Raw genomic sequence first — 16,458 nt, 5'->3', positions numbered from 1 at the left:
CAAAGTAAAGCAAATATGTTTTGTTTATTACCGTGCGTAGATAGGTAATTAAATGAAGATACAGTGCCTTCTGAAAGTGTGGGAATTGTTACAAAAAAAAGATTTAAGTAATTTAAAAGAATATATTTTTAAGTAGATTATAGTTATGTTAGGTTGTTAATAAAATTTTAAATGTAACTTTCTTTAAAGTTATACCCCAATAAGAACAATCCCATTTGTGTCTTAAAGATTTCATCAATTATAGAACAATAATTCAGGCTTAAGTTAAATAAAATACTTTATTTCTTTTCCCATGCAAGCATACACATTTTGTACTTTAAGGGGTAATAAAAACATTTATTTATAGTTTAAGACACCTTTATTAGAGGTTTCAGAGATGTTATTTTACAAAATGACTGGTCAACTTTAGGAGATAATTAAAATTAAATTGAAATCACTAAATTATATCTTTAAATGACAATAATTCTATTCTTTAGTTCAGTCTAATGAAAACGCAAACTTCAATAATAGACCATAGCTGATTTTTGAAGAGACATTTTATTTAACAACTACATTAACGCCAAGATTAAGTCAATTCGATTGATGATGACTGATGACTGATTACTGATGTCTGGACCGTTTCATATTCGTTCATGTCTGGCGACAATCCATGACTCGAAAAGTCCAGTGTTTTGGCGTTCCGCACTGTAGGCGGATATAATGGCCAAGTCACGCCCAGCAGAGCCCATAAAGATAGACCCCAGATACGCGACAGGTTGATCCCTGGCCATAAACACACTCGTTAAGGGATCCAAAAATCTTAGTGGGCACACACAAGCGACACACACATACATATCTATCGGCCTGTAAAACATTAAAACTGATGCTTTATGCATTGGCAATTAGGCGACGAGATGGCAATAGCCAAACGCGACCCTCTCTTTCTCAGCCATGCGGGAAGTGGTTTTGGTTTTGGTTTTGTCTTTTACATATCAACGTTTATTAGAAAATCTCTGCTTTTCATAGTCTAGGTTCACTTCACTTGGCGTGTACGCTGTGAAACGGTGTACAATAGATACAGTACGATGCTCACACCCTCGATCCCCATGTCCACCTATGGCCAAGCTTAACGATCCACGATCCGCGATCCACACTCAGCGGCTATGGCCCTGCTTTAGAACTTACTCCCTTCGGTGCGCTTAACTTATAGGAAAAATATAAAACAAAAACTTATAGTAAAACATATTGCAGGGGGGGAGTGGGGAGTGGGGTGTGATCGAGTAGCAGTGTGGAACAGCATCAGGATCGCAAGGATTGAGCCCAAGGGGATTCGTAGTCGCATTGAATTTATACATACACACAATAAATATATATATATATATATATATATATATATATATATGGAAGAGTGAAATACAGTGGTGGCTGCGGAGGCGTGTGGTGCTTGTGGATGCGCCAGGAAGTACGGAGTGCGATAGTCGAGGTGTCCACAAGCCGGGTCACCGTGCTTAAAACTGAAACGGCGGCGTATCCCGGCAGGTGTGAGAGCCCATCGGCGTGATGACCACGTGCAGGGTCAGTGTGTTCCTTGCCGTGCCCGTCAGGTGGGGACTCAAGTACGGCGATGTGTGCTCCAGCTCCTCGTACGGCAGCAGGTTGTCCAGGTTGATCACGCGCGACGTATCCGAGAAGTACTCCGTGCGTTCCACAACTGTGCGGATGTGCATAATCTGATTCTGTACGCCCACGATCAGCACAGCGATCTGGAAATATAGACAACAAATTAGAGGGACTCTTTTAAAGCCTACAAACCTGGGTAAAATAAAAGACTATTAACCGTGGTTAAAAAAAGAGATTTAATCATTTGTTAAATTAAAATCTATTGATTTGTTTTTACTACTATCAATCGAACCCTTCAAATTGCGACTGAATTCCATGCCAAAAGCTTCTTTTTTTCAGACCATACAAACTTGTAATCTCTCATTTTACTATTTAATTACAATTACAATTAAATATATGTTTATACTAATAGAAGGCATCCATGTCCCCCAGTTAAAAAATATTTGAGCAGAATATTTAACGATCAAGGCTGTTTAGATGTTTTTCAAGTAAGCTATAAAATGCTTTAATATCAGGTTCGTTAACTATTTCTTAGAATGCATTTCAGTTGTTATTAATAGCTTATATGTTTCCTATAGTCTAAAGGATAAGAATCTCAGGATGGACAAGTCAATGGCACCTCTCAAATTGATCGTAAGAAACAATTATGATACTCCCCAAACTCTCGCTTCCTTTATACGATTATAGTTGCATAATTTACAACACCAGCACTCACCTTAAATCGCTCCTCGTCAATGTTTTGATGCTTGCAGGTAACCCGTAGGCGCACTGTGTTCAAGGAGCAGCCTGGCACGTCCTCGCCCCAGACCATTTTGGCCTTGTTGTACTTAACGCCTCGCGGGAAAAACTCTATCTCCCAGGTCATACAGGGATCTGGAAAGAAACGCCAAAGTAGTTATTAATCTTGTATAGACATTGTAGTCCAAAGACCAAAAAACAGAGAGCAACGACCAAAGAGCAAAGCCGAAAGTCCACTACCCACCGTCCTCCTCAGTCTCGGCGATGTGGCGCTGCGAGAAGAAACAGGTCACATAGTTCTTATAGTCCTCGATCGCGTCAAAGTTATGCACATCGATGTCGACGCTCCAGGTGTCGTTCCAGTAGAGACGCGGCGTGAACTGCAGCTCGCCCGATTCGGTGGCCCGCACCTCGCGCACCCGATCCTCCTGCCCCGACTGGTAGCTCATCCCGATGGCGATGCGCTCGACGAGGAATTCCTTGTGGTACTCGATCAGCGGATCCATCAGCAGGTGCGACAGCTGGCGCGGCGTCATCATGCCGAAGCGTATGTGTGAGACCGTCTGTTCGATCAGCTCCATGAAGCTGCCACCGGCGGTGGCCTCCATCTGCTCGCGTCGATGCAGCAGCCACGTCTGCAGGAGGGCGAACAGTTTGTACTCGCTGGTGACGACCAGATCGTTCTGCTGCAACAACAGCTGCATTATGGCCGGATCCATTTCCACAAAGTCACGCGACTCGGCCACCATCTCGAGATTCCATTTGAGGAACCGTTTCAGCGTCTCGGTTAGTTCGTTGTGGGTGGGCGAGAAGGAGAGCGTGTACTGCAGCCAGGAGACCAGGTAGCCACTGGTGGCCGCCTTGGCCACATGCTTGTTCATGTAGCCCACACAGAGATCGATCAGGTCGCGCACATTGTACTTGTCGCTCAGCGCCAGCATCGGCATCACCGTCTGCAGCGTCACCTCGATGTGGCCCACGTACAGGTACTTGATGAACTGCGGGAACACCGCCGAGCAGCAGGCCTCCTCGTGCAGTTCGATCACATGTTTGCTGCACTCGTTCCACTCCGGGTTCATTAGCATCACCTGAAAGACATCGCTGCTGGCGCACAGGATGACGCGATGCGCTGGATACTCCTTGCCGTCCACCAGGAGCACGATGTCCGACATCAGCTGCTCGGCGTACAGGTTGGCGATCTTATTCAGCACACTATTCGCATCGATCATCTAAATGAAGGGTTAGATTTAATTAGTATTATTATATGTACTCTCCAAAGGGTTGACTTCATTAACTAGAATTTGATAAATGTCTTTACTATATTTATAAATTATGCAATTACACAAAGATCCTTAAAAGCAACAACTAAAATTAAAGGGACACCTAATAACATTAAGACGTTTCACTTGATTTATCTTAAAGTTTTGATTTTGTAAATAAACACAAACAAATTCAAGATATAAATAAGTTTTCGAGTTTAAAGCTTTTAGGAAAATAACCTATCATATCATTTAAAACATCGTATCAACAATGTATTGATGCTCAATTCAAGCAAATACAAAAATACATTTGTATAGTAAAAACTTTAAAGGTGTGAAATTGATATCATTATTATGTTTACAATTTAGTAGTTAAAAGCTATTGTCACTTAATTTGGAGTGAATGATAAAATCTAGTAAAATCTATTTGAAAAAGTGCAAGATCCTACAGCTTTAGTCATTCTTTCTGTCGATTTAGACAATATGACTTATTTTTTTAGGCAGAACATATATGTACTATTAGCTAATCTTAAATGTCAGCAATCCCATGGACAAAATCAGGAGATGTAACCCTATCTCAGCGGTTATACCCACCGTGCTGGCTCCATCCTGGGCTTCTTCTGTTTCGCGGCACTTGCGTCGCTTGGCCTCCTGATCCTCGTTGGCGTTGGCTCCATTCGGCGGATTGTCCGATGTGCTGGCGCTGGTTCCATTGGGATGCCCGGGCGGATTCGCAGCTCCATCGCCAGCGCCGCCACCTGCTGCTCCGGCAGCCTCGCCCGGCTGATCCGCTGGAGCTGCACCGTCGCCTGGACCTGCTCCCGGACCTCCTACCGGACCTCCGGCACCTGCCCCGCCAGCAGCTCCTCCATGCGCACCACCTGCACCACCTGCAACGCCTGCACCGCCTGCTCCACCATTGCCGTTGGCGTTCATCGGGAATCGGGGGTATAGGGTATCGACTGGAGCCCGGTTTGGGACTCGCTCTGGGCTGGCAAGTCGCTCAAGGACACTCTACAGGACGGCTCTGTTAGCACGAGCCAAAGACATGGCAAAAAGTCTGACAGTTTGTTTTTTTTACAAGTTTAGAGCTAGAGCTGGTAGCCAAAGCGATTCTTAAAATCGATACACCGATGTCACAACAAGGCAAGGGCACAAACTATCGGATCTGTTATCGATAGATTTGAATGGCGCGCAACAGATATTTTCAAATGCAAACGGAAATGGCTTTCATTTTGGTTAAACTTTATACATGCCTCCATTATTCCTAATGAATTTCAAAAGTAAAGTAAACCTAAAACTAAATTTGAAAACTAAATAAATCCTTTTTAAGTTATTTAAGCTATTTTAGCATTACGATGCCTTCCTTACAACAAAATAAAAAAAACGAATGACCAATTTTTAAATTTTTTGTATCAAGTTCTACTTATTTAAACGTAATAATAATATGGTTTTTGGCATAATATATATACGAAATCGTTTTTATCTATTTCAGTAATACGGATATATTTACATACAATTTCGACTACTTCATATAAAAAACAATTATGTGATTTGAATATAAAATAAAAGGACTCCAATAAAACAGGTCATGTTGACTCCTCTATTATAACTTCCCAGTGTTTTAACAGGTGTGCTTTATTAACCTAGATCACTCAAAAGAAGTGTGCTAATAATATTTGGCCAAAAACCTTGATAACAAAAATAAATATATGTATCTATGTGGGAAAACCCCAAACAGTGGGTTAAAAAAAACAATTTTTTCCAGATCTTGTTTGCAAATCGAAAGTTTGTGCCTCAGAAACAATTCAACAAGTAGAACATGCGTTGTGGAGCTTCATGCCAACTGAAGTATTTATTTCTTTAGCAAACAAAGTACAGATAACAGATTGACATATGTTTTCCAATTTGTATTTATTTGTATTGTAATGAAAATTTTTCCTAGAAATGACTTTAAAGTAGCCTGATGACCACAAAATTATAAAAAAAAATTGGAAATAAAGTTCACTAAATGGCTTTTTTCGTGCACACAGTCCTGTGCCCCATTAAAGTAAATACTAAAAACATATAAAAAGGGTTCCAAGGCGGACGAAAACTTGAACACAGCGGGGGGGGAACTAAGATCACAATATGAATGACTTCGATTTAAATGCGGGCTTCTCACAGAGGCTTCTGCTGCTGGTGTTTCGGAGTGAAAACATTACTATTACGATTAGTTTGGCGGGCGATTTGTTTGTTCATTCGACTGCTACTGCTACTGCTGCTGCTGCTGCTGCTGCTGCTGCTGCTGCTGCCGATCCCTGCTGATCCCTGCTGATCCTGCGGACTTAGAGCTCGTCATGGCCGAGGAACTTCTTGAGGTAGGCCTGCAGCTCCGGCAGCGAACGACTGCCCTCGTACTCGTTCTGGCGCTGCCCGTTCTTGTAGAGGAAGAGCGTTGGGTATCCCTCCACCTGTTGGTCGATGCACACTTGCTTGTTCTCCGGCGCCGTGCAGTCCACCTTGGCGATCTTAACGCCACTCTGCGCCTGATGCGCCTCCGTGGCCAGCTGCTCCCAGGTGGGCTGCAGCTTCTGGCAGTGTCCGCACCAGGGGGCATAGAACTTGATGAAGACCACGCCCTCGGCTATGGCCTCGTCGAATTCCGCCTCGCCGCTCAGCTGCTGCGGTGTGGCCGACTTCTTGGCCGCGTCCTCATCGGCGGCAGCCTCCTTGGTGGCCGCCTCACCCTCGATGACATTGTCTTCGGTCTTCTCCAGCGGCACACCCACCATCTTCTCCACGTAGGTCTTCAGCGTGGTCAGGTCACGGGTACCCGAGTACTTTTCAATCTTCTTGCCATCCTCGATCCAGAGTAGAGTGGGATAGCCCTTGACCTCAAAGTCCTGGCAAATGGAACGGAACTGGGTGCAGTCGATCTTCGAGATGGTTACGCCGGGCTCCTTAACCAGCTTCTTGGCCAGGTCCTCCCAAGTAGGTGCCAAACGCTGGCAATAAATTGATAATGTTAAGCACCCTGAAGAGGAAGGGAATAATTCATTCCTACCTGACAATGGCTGCACCAGGGTGCAAAGAACTTGACAAAGTGATTGCCGCTGGAGACGTGCTTGGCGAAGGTGTCCTCAGTGAGGTCCACCACCTTGCCCAGATTGGGATTCTCGACCTCGTCGCGCTTGGCCTCGCCCAGATCCGCCTCGGCGGGGGTGTTCAGCTCCTGGTTGATGAAATCGGTGATGGCGGGCAGGTCACGAGTTCCCTTAAACTTCACAGATTCCTGTTCGCCCAGTTTGAAGAGGCGCAGCGTTGGATATCCGGTGACTTGGTGGGTGGCGCACAAAGTCTGGTGCTTAGTGCAGTCCACCTTGGCGATGATCACCTTGGGCTCATCCACGTTCATGATTTCCGCCAGCTGCTCCCACAGCGGCTGAAGGCGCTTGCAGTGGCCGCACCTGCATGGACAAATAGGTTAGCTTGATTCTTTTAAATTACAATATTAAATATAGTAAATATAAACATACTTCTTTAAATAAATAAATATTTACAAAATAGTAAGGTATTCTATACAATTCATCATAGCGGAAACAGGACTTAAAACCCCCACACAAAACAATTTAAAATCAATTTCAGATATATTTTTTTATAAGGGAGTATATTTAACTTTGATCTCTTTTGAATTAAACGGATCGAAAAAAAAAAAGCTATACATAATTTACCTTATAACAGTTTAAAGTATTGCAATGAATAAAGTATTTTAATACCTCATTTTCTGATATTTAATCAAAAGTATGGAAAATTCTTTTCACAATGCAATTTATCCGATACGCATCCGTTTTCTTACTTGTAATTCAAAATCTTATCGAATCCCTAATACGTTACGATTAAATTTTGAAATAAAAAGCGTCGACAAATCGGTCAAATCAAATTGTTTTCCGTATATACAAAGAAATACAAAACAATGAACGGCGATAAGGCTTTGTGCTCTGTCCCGAACAAAGAGTTTATCATCGGGGGCTAATGCTAATGCTAATGCCGAATCGCATTTCGAGCTTCCTAAGAGGACTTCCTAGCAACATAATTGAACCTAATCGAATTAGCTCATAGACACTGCGATCGCTTTCGATAAGGCTACCAAAAAATGTGGTACTGCCCGAAATCTCAAGTATTTAGTGTGTCAATCAAGGGGCAAGGGGGTTCTTGAACAAAGCCCCTTTGATCGTCTTATCAACGAACGTGTGATTCGTTTCGGAGCCATGACGAATCTCCAGTTCTACGGATCTTCAGTTTTTTGACCAAATGCAGGGGGTCAGACAATTTATGTCACTCAAAATCTTCAGGTATGGGCACAAAAATAAAAAGAAATAAAAAAAAAATACAAAAAGGCGCCCATGTTCGTGTGCAAATCTATGTCTGCCCACTAATAAAGCGATGTGTTCCGGCTAACACATTTCCGTTCTGTCATTATAAAGTATTCACTTTTGAATCTACATTAAGCTTTAATAAAAATAAAATTAAATTAAACAAAATGTTTTTAAGTATTGCTTTTTTTTTTAAATTATATATTCCAATATAAATACTTATCGTTAAAAAATAAAACTGTTTGATAAATAATTTATTAATTCATAATAATAATGATTTTTTAATAATTTAATTTTTTTAATTGGGGCAATCAGATCTTTATTATAAACAAATTTCAACTTTTTTTGATTGGCAAAAAAAAAGGCGAAAATGAAAACCGAAACACCCCCGATAATTATGTGTGCGTGGCTTTGGTCACATAAAATAAAACGACCTATGTGGACTGCTGCTATTCGCCGGCAAAAAAAAGTTGCCCAATTTGGGACGCACTTTTCTGGGGAAGGAAACATATTTGAACTTACCAGGGCGCAAAGAACTTGACAAAGACATTGCCGCCGGCAATCGCCGCATCGAAGGTTTCCGGGTCCAGTTCCACGGCGAACTGCTTTTCCGACTGTTTGCCAGCGGAGGAGTCCTCCTCCTTGGCAGCGTTTGTGGCGGGCAGGAGAGGCGACAGCAGCAAGCCGCACACTGCCACAGAGAGAATGGACCTGGCCAACATGGTGCTCGAAACGGTTTGAGAGATCTAACTGCTGGGAGCCGAAAACCACGTCCGGACACAAAATAAAATTCGATAATTTGAAAATGTCTAGAGTTGCCACAAGCGACGGTCGATAGTAAAAAGCTAGCGGACAATCGATTTTTAAAAACATTTTTTTAAATGTTAATTGCATTCAGTAGCAGATTATAAGGAACTAAAATAAATGTATGTAAGATAAAGTTCTTGGGAAATTTGTGGCAGCTGTCAGCTCATAGTTCAAACAATCAATAAATTTAAAGTCAAAGTATAGTCTACTAATTTAAAGTAATACGAATTTGTTCTTTCAGTTTGGCGAAAGTCAGCAAATCAATAAAATAAATAAATAACGTGAAGGTTCTCAGCGGTCTGGCACAGCCAAACAAATGCTTAACACTCCAATCTGGCAACGCTGCGAAAAACACTAGTACGTGAGTGTATTGGTGCGTGAACAGCGAAACAGGCAAAACAAAAAAACGAGCGAGTCGCACACAGAGACGTAGTTAATTTGGGAGGGGGTGTGTGCAAAAAAGTTGCTCGTATACAGAATGATTAATACATACAGCCATGACAAAGAGAGTATCCAACCACTCCTAATGCCGCTCTCCAGCGAGGGAATTGAAAATCAATCACTATTAATTTTCAAATACACTTGGATTTGTAATTTGAAAAACGGGTTTTTGCAATGGGGAAAGCGGGAAAACGCCGCCAACAGATGGGCATCCGCATCGAATATCGACGCGATATATCGCACGCATATCGCCGCGTCGCACATGCAGCGTTGCGGTTGTGTGTGTGTAAGCAGTGAGGCGAGCACAGGCACAGGGCAAATCGAGAAAGAACAGTAACTTCTGCTAGTCGAGTTTTATATACCCTGCGAGCTTAACGCATTGATTGTAAAATACTTTCCTTTTGCAAGATCGCTTCCGTGATTGATTTAAAGGATTCTTTATACGTATCGATGGTCCTTGAACTTAACATCATCGAAGACAAAATAAGTACATGCCCATATCGACCTAGCTGATCATGCTTACCAATAAAATGAACTAAACTGTCTTCCCCATTACATTACCAACATCTGAACAAAATGGTAATACTCTGTGCAAGGGTATAATGAGCGAATGGCAGGCACAGCTCAGAAGAGGCAGAAACTGAAACAGCTAAATTGCAGCTGCTATGTTGCTCGTCGTTCAACGACGACGAATAGGGTAAAAACGGCAACAGCGAATGATGGCGGTAAAGGCAAACGAGCGATAGCCGAACTGAGAGGCGTACCAGCGGGGGGATCGTACTTGAGTTGACTGTTAAGTAGGGTTTTTTAAATATCAAATTGCTGGTCGGCCGCTCAGCTTTAACTTTGCGTATCATGTGTATATGTAATTCCCAAGCAAGCAGCTGTCATCGATTTAGTAAATGTTATAAATGAAAATTTTTTTATTTAATTTAATTGTTTTCGGTTATAGTGACCAAACACATACATCTAATATCTAATTTCAGTTGATAACATATTGAAATGTTACAATAAATAAAAAATTAAATTTTATGAATTAAATTAATTACCTTTTATGTTTTTAGTTCATATAACCGAATTTTGCCTAAAAATATTAAACAGTTTTAGAGCATGGAACTTAATTCTGTGAATTCTGCAGTCCGCAAACAGCTGATTAATATTGTCTTATATTGTTTTAATCTGCCAATTATAAGCACTTAACTGCATGTAAAGGCAGCTTTTTAACCACCCAACACCATGTGTATTTCTATCGGCGTTCGTGCTGAGCCATAAATAATTTCGCTTTGCGCAAGCAAGACTGAAAAATCCAGCAAACCTGACGCACCCCCTTATGAATAATGGCACAACGACGCCGCTGCTGCTGGCAACTGGCACAACAAAAGCAGCGAACAAGCAGAGACATGCTGTTTCATGCTATGCATTTTATGAATTATTGAATACGCGATCTTAAGAAATGCTATTTGAGAGCTGAGTTATTAAACATATTGTTTATAGTATACGTACGAAAAGCTTATAAATGGTAAAAATATAGGTAACAGCTTAACGTTGTAACTTGTAACACAATTAAGGTAGGACAATTCCAAATTTATAAACTTAGATTATGCGCATTTATCGATAGTCAAATAAAACGGCAAACATACATATGTATGTACATACATCTATCTATTGTTTTTAAAAGTATAGCATAGAAAGATTATCCTTTCATTATGGTAGAAGATAAAATTTCGTGTGTCAGTGAATACATGAAACAGGGTTTATGCCCCCGGTTTAGACAGGTTTTCGTTAACTGGCGAGCTGCGCATAATCGCAGTAGCAGAGGCGGTGGCAGAAGCAGAGCGTCGGCAGCTCACACAGACGTCGCCGGCAAACGAAACGCTGAGGGGTGCCAGAGAGATACAGATACATTCGGGCAGCAAGTGCGGGCGAGATAGCTACAACTCCTGTTCCCGGTTCGTTTTGTCATTCCCATTCCATTCCCAGTTCCCGTCACACGAGTTAGCAGCGCACAGCTGCATCGGAGATCCTTTTTGTGGCGTGCTCGCTAACATAACCCCTTTTTATTGGTTGCCAACGACGCCCATGCTACAGGCAGAAAGCAGAAACAGAAGAAGAAGAAGCAGCACGAAGCGAAGCAGAGGCAACAGCAACACAGAAAAACAGCAAAAGCAAAGCATTGGAGTAGTTGTTTGGATGTGGACGGAAAGGCAGACTGGCGGCGACTAACTAAAAGGTATTTGTTGTTCACCCACTCATCTGTGTGCGTGCGCTGTTCTGGTGAAAAGCTGTTCTCAGCGTTTGCGTTTGCCAAAAGACAAGAAGTACGAAAAAAGCATTCGTTTATTAAATGCTCGCGTTCGTATTTTTCGAAAACCTAGATGAAAAAGAAATTTTCTGCTGCTGCTGTTGCCTGTATATAAGTGTGTGTGTGTGTGTGTGTGTGAGTGTGTGTTGGCCTGCCTCTGTGTGCGTTTGGCTCTCTTTGGGTGTGCGAGAGCGTGTGTGTCTGTCAGTGTTCTCTGTGTGTGTGGCGGACCAAAAAGAACCCGACGACGACACTGTAAAAATTCGATTTGTGTGTTGTGTGCACACGGCGGATGAAGCGAGCAGATTTTTGGCAAATAGTGAGCGATTATCGGATTCGGATTGAGTAAATACAACAAACAACAGAGACAGCACAGCAGCTACATTAACAGTAATCAATCGATCCCGATCCCCCTTGCATATGCAATCGTAACTGTAAACCTAATTGTGTGCCTCTTCTCTTCTCTTCCTCTCTCTCCATTTTTCTTCTTGCTCTTGCTCCCTCTCTCTCTCTCGCCTTCTTCTTCTTCCTCCGCTCGCCGGGGACTCGCAACTCACAAATAGCAGTACATTGAAAGGAGCAGCTCGGAGCGGACAGGATAAGGATAATAAGCAGTCGATAACAGCCAGCGACAAATTTGGCTTATATATTTAAGCCAACCAGCCAGTCAGTCAGCCGGGCACTTGCGAAGTAGCCAACGTCCTGGGCCCCAAGATACCAGAATACCCGTACCCACCAAATCACCAATCACCAACCATTAGCAGGCGACGACGACACACATCCGCAGAAGATGTCCAACGGCAAGGCGACGGTGTCGTTCTTTGAGAACGGGAGCACCAAACAGTTCGAGTATTGCTACCAGATGTATCCGCAGGTCCTCAAGCTGAAAGCGGAGAAGCGCTGCAAGAAGCCGCAGGAGCTGATCCGACTGGACCAGTGGTACCAGAACGAACTGCCCAAATTGATTAAGGCGCGCGGCAAGGATGCGCACATGGTATACGATGAGCTTGTCCAGTCGATGAAATGGAAACAGTCGCGCGGCAAGTTCTATCCGCAGTTGTCCTACCTGGTCAAGGTCAACACACCACGGGCCGTCATCCAGGAGACGAAGAAGGCCTTCCGCAAGCTGCCCAATCTGGAGCAGGCGATCACAGCACTATCGAACCTCAAGGGTGTCGGCACCACAATGGCCAGTGCCCTGCTGGCAGCCGCTGCTCCCGACTCGGCACCATTTATGGCCGATGAGTGCCTGATGGCCATACCAGAGATCGAGGGCATCGATTACACCACCAAGGAGTACCTCAACTTTGTCAATCACATCCAGGCAACCGTGGAGCGCCTAAATGCGGAGGTCGGTGGCGACACGCCACACTGGTCGCCGCATCGCGTGGAACTGGCCCTCTGGTCGCACTACGTGGCCAACGATCTCAGTCCCGAGATGCTCGACGATATGCCGCCGCCGGGATCCGGCGCACCAGGCACTGGCTCACTCAGCACAAACGGCAGCAGCAGCAAGGTGCTCGACGGCGACGACACCAACGACGGTGTGGCCGTTGATCTGGACGACGAGAGCCAGGGAGCAGGTGAGGACTCGCGACAGAATGTAGATGCTCCTGTAGATGCGGTTGGAATATATAAAGCACACAAGTCCCGCATCAGTTATTTTCGTCAGAAATCTAGATTTATATTTACATCCTCAACTGCAAAAAATAATTTAAGTTTAGGGTTTTGGGCTTGGATGCCGAAAAGTTCAAATAGTTTATATATTTCTTGAATCTATTAATGTTGTTTTGTACTCTTAAAGATATAATGTTGTATTTGAATATTTTTTGAGCAACCTTTTTGCAATTTGGTTAGTAACTAAAACTTTTATTAATCAAAATTTTTGGAAAAATACTAGTATTTTATTTATAAACCCAAGTGATTTTATACAACTTTAAGCATAAAATAACTAAATTTAAAGTATGCATTCTTAATTGACTGTAAATAACTAAAGATTTCAAATGAATATTTATGAAATATCAGCTTTTACAAGCGCGAGGTTTTGGTTTTTTGTTTTTTAATGTTTTTACCAGCTAATGAAATGTGTTAAGATCTCAAATAACTTTTTTGAAATCTCAGAGAGCAAACTCAGGGTTTCTTTGTGCTAGTTTTCTTACCACAATTTATGTTATTGACCACTGATTTTTTGCTTTCTATCCCCAGGCGGTCGCAACACTGCTACGGAATCGGAAACGGAGAATGAGAACACGAACCCGGCTGCCCTGATGCCTCTGCAGTCGGGCGAGGTCAAGAACAACAGCAACGCAGCTGCCGTGGGCGCCGCCCTACAGGATGGCGACTCAAACTTTGTGTCGAACGATTCCACCTCCCAGGAGCCAATCATTGACGATAACGATGGCACCACACAGACAACGGCCACCACGTCCACGGAGGATGGTGAGCCCATAGCCCTGGGCATTGGCATCGGTTTGGGTGGCACACCGCTCGCCTCCGACTCTGAAAGCAATCAGGAGGCGCCGCCCAAGACCAACAGCCTGACCATCCTGACTCCGACACAGCCCTCGACCCAGACCCAGACCCAGGATCAGGCGCCGAGCCAGCCCCTCAAAACTAACAAGTCGATCACTAACAACGGCCAGGTGGCTCCTTTGGCAGCAGAAGAGGTGGTCACAGCAGCACCACAGCCTGCCAGCAAAGCGACTGCAGCAGTAGTAGCAGCAGCCAATGGAAATGGAAACGGCAACGGCGTTTTGGGCGACGACGATGAGGACGAGGTGGATGACGATGAGGAGGACGAGCTGGAAGAGGAGGATGAACACGAGGCGGAGCTAGAGGCTGACGAGAGCAATAGCAGCAACGGCATTGTGCGGGACAGTAAGCTGCAGCAGCTGGCGGCGAGCAAGGCGGCGGATGCGGTTTTGCCCGTTGAGTCAGCGGATGCAAATTCGGCGCCTGCCATCGGACAGAAGCGTACGGCCCTGCACTGTGAGATGGAGTTGAATAACGCCGGTGGAGTGGGTGTTGGCGTGGGCGTGGGCGTGGGGGAGAAGTCGCCAGAGCTAAAGAAACTGCGCAGCGAATGAAGCGGAGGTGAGGATAGGATACGAAATACGGATACGGATGCGGATGCGGAAACGGGGATCGGTTCAGTTCGGTTCGGCTCGCCGCGTATCTGGTGGAAAGACATATGTATGTAGTGCAGTTGAGTCGACATAGAGACATAGAGCAACATTACCTACACTTTACCACAACAACATTCAAGAAATTCTACTATTAAGCAACTAATTATACATACATATAATATATTATATATATATCTATATATATACAACATATAACGAGAAGCAAACATCCAACACACACCACTCTCATACACACCACACAACACAACACAACACCACACCACACAAAACACAACCAATCCGACATAACATAACATAACCGATCAGATCAGAGCGGAATATAAGATCCCGTTCCAGCAAGCAGAACTACAAACATTTCAATAGCATATGAAGCGCGCCAAGATGAAGAATCCGATCAAGAATCCGAAGAACAAGCAGCAACAGCAGCAGCACCAGCAGCAGTAAAAGAGAGTTCAGAACGCAGCGTTAACGTAATATTATAACTGAAACGAAAAGCAAATGCATAACATGAATAGTAACTATAAAACAAGATCAGATGAAAATCGATATTTTTACACAGTCAAAAGGAACATTTAAATATAAAGAAATTTACAAATGCCGCAGTTGCCCACTACATACAAAAACAAAAAATATAAAAACAAAAAAAAAAAAAACAAAATGAATGATTAAGATGGAAAAAACAATAATTATAATAAAACACAAAAATAATTTATATACATAAGTATTTAAATTTAATAATAAATCAAAAACTTGTCGCAGAAACCAAGTCCAAACCACCACCTTCACCCCCTCGACCTTCGACCCCGCAGCAATTCGCGCTCTCTCTCTCTCTCTCGCACACACAAACAACACACGCCGCACACACAACACCCACATACACACTCGGAAGAAACAAAACAAAAACAAAACTCATTTCAACACTAAGAAATTTTTGTGGTCGTAATTATAATAATATAATTTATATTTTATGTGTACAACTTTTTTTTTTAACTTTACATATACTGAATTTTTTATAATTTATATGATAATCACTTTTCATTTGATTTCCACGAAAAAAAAGAAAACTGCATCTTAATTGCACCCGGCGCAGGTCGACCCATCTCCGGGTAGTTTGGGTTGTCGGTAGCGGGTGGTTCCCCGATATCCACGATCCACACAACACGCAGATCGGTCGGGACTAAAAAAAAAAAACACCATCTCAAAATTATAATCATTTTTATTATTAGTAGCATAAGTCCAAATAAAATGTGAAATATTAAGAGAACCACGGCATAAAACTAAAACATCACCAAAACATCTTAAATTGTTGGATCGCTTCAATACGATTTTGGAACTAGGTATTCGAAAAGTTGTTACGTCGAGAACTTATCGAAGTCATCGTCTTAGTAATCGATTTTTTGACAAGACCACCTCATGTGTGGCAACGCCAGTAAATCTGGCAACGCTTTCGTTAGAGGTGAGGCTGGAAGTATTTGAAATTTGAATTGCACTTTACACGAAATAATTCTTGGTTTTCATATATTTTGTAATTATAGAAACTTATTATTAAGTTTGTATAGTTTTCTAATTCATTCAGAGCTTAAAAGAAGTAAGTAAAAGAACTTAAAAAGGTGTTTTATTTATTGTCCTTGTTTATTATTAATATATTTAGTTTTTTTTAAGATTGCATTTAAATACAGAACTTCCGATAACTGAGCCAACGATTGGCCAGGGGTTTTTCCCCTAGCTCTTTGGGATTTTTTTTTTTTTATCAATTTAGATAGAATTTTAAAGGAAAAGATTGCAGTTTTGTCAATAATTTCGTTGTGGTT

The 16,458-nt window shown here is 42.8% G+C and overlaps 3 protein-coding genes across 6 annotated transcripts; 1 reads left to right on the top strand and 2 right to left on the bottom strand.

Moving 5' to 3' along the window:
- Positions 1-955: 955 nt before the first annotated feature.
- Positions 956-4,701, bottom strand: LOC108137729 (BTB/POZ domain-containing protein 17). Its single transcript, XM_017259627.2, has 4 exons — positions 4,191-4,701; positions 2,582-3,566; positions 2,315-2,472; positions 956-1,742 (listed from the first exon to the last, which is right to left on the bottom strand). Exons 1-4 carry the CDS (start codon positions 4,530-4,532, stop codon positions 1,488-1,490), a joined length of 1,740 nt encoding a protein of 579 aa, XP_017115116.1. The 5' UTR covers positions 4,533-4,701; the 3' UTR covers positions 956-1,487.
- Positions 4,702-5,419: 718 nt separating this feature from the next.
- Positions 5,420-8,749, bottom strand: LOC108137743 (thioredoxin domain-containing protein 5 homolog). Its single transcript, XM_017259643.2, has 3 exons — positions 8,474-8,749; positions 6,643-7,045; positions 5,420-6,583 (listed from the first exon to the last, which is right to left on the bottom strand). Exons 1-3 carry the CDS (start codon positions 8,671-8,673, stop codon positions 5,924-5,926), a joined length of 1,263 nt encoding a protein of 420 aa, XP_017115132.1. The 5' UTR covers positions 8,674-8,749; the 3' UTR covers positions 5,420-5,923.
- A 2,375-nt stretch (positions 8,750-11,124) lies between these two features.
- Positions 11,125-15,621, top strand: LOC108137708. 4 transcript variants are annotated; one of them, XM_017259589.2, is made up of 3 exons: positions 11,125-11,429; positions 12,068-13,084; positions 13,707-15,621. In XM_017259589.2, the coding sequence occupies exons 2-3, from the start codon at positions 12,292-12,294 to the stop codon at positions 14,585-14,587; spliced, it is 1,674 nt and encodes a 557-aa protein (XP_017115078.1). In that variant the 5' UTR covers positions 11,125-11,429; positions 12,068-12,291; the 3' UTR covers positions 14,588-15,621. The 4 variants fall into 4 exon arrangements, with proteins under 4 accessions (XP_017115078.1, XP_017115077.1, XP_017115079.1 ...); XM_017259588.2 differs by having other exon boundaries at positions 12,065-13,084; XM_017259590.2 differs by lacking the exon at positions 11,125-11,429 and adding an exon at positions 11,460-11,517 and having other exon boundaries at positions 12,065-13,084.
- The last annotated feature ends 837 nt before the right edge of the window (positions 15,622-16,458 follow it).

This window comes from Drosophila elegans, unplaced genomic scaffold (assembly GCF_018152505.1).
Source record: "Drosophila elegans isolate 14027-0461.03 unplaced genomic scaffold, ASM1815250v1 contig_149, whole genome shotgun sequence".
NCBI classification, from domain to species: Eukaryota; Metazoa; Arthropoda; class Insecta; order Diptera; family Drosophilidae; genus Drosophila; species Drosophila elegans.
Note: the sequence above shows the minus strand (reverse complement) of the source record. Positions and strands in the feature narration are given on the sequence as shown.

Bases quoted from the DNA above. Each gene is read 5' to 3' on its own strand.
- LOC108137729 (XM_017259627.2), bottom strand. From the start codon at position 4,532: ATGAACGCCAACGGCAATGGTGGAGCAGGCGGTGCAGGCGTTGCAGGT. The intron at 3,567-4,190 runs GTGGGTATAACC...CCCTTCATTTAG, and splicing joins CCCAGGATGGAGCCAGCACG to ATGATCGATGCGAATAGTGT. The intron at 1,743-2,314 runs GTGAGTGCTGGT...CTATATTTCCAG, and splicing joins TTGACGAGGAGCGATTTAAG to ATCGCTGTGCTGATCGTGGG.
- LOC108137743 (XM_017259643.2), bottom strand. From the start codon at position 8,673: ATGTTGGCCAGGTCCATTCTCTCTGTGGCAGTGTGCGGCTTGCTGCTG. The intron at 7,046-8,473 runs GTAAGTTCAAAT...TTGTCCATGCAG, and splicing joins GTCAAGTTCTTTGCGCCCTG to GTGCGGCCACTGCAAGCGCC. The intron at 6,584-6,642 runs GTAGGAATGAAT...ATTTATTGCCAG, and splicing joins CCTGGTGCAGCCATTGTCAG to CGTTTGGCACCTACTTGGGA.
- LOC108137708 (XM_017259589.2), top strand. From the start codon at position 12,292: ATGTCCAACGGCAAGGCGACGGTGTCGTTCTTTGAGAACGGGAGCACC. The intron at 13,085-13,706 runs GTGAGGACTCGC...TTCTATCCCCAG, and splicing joins CGACGAGAGCCAGGGAGCAG to GCGGTCGCAACACTGCTACG.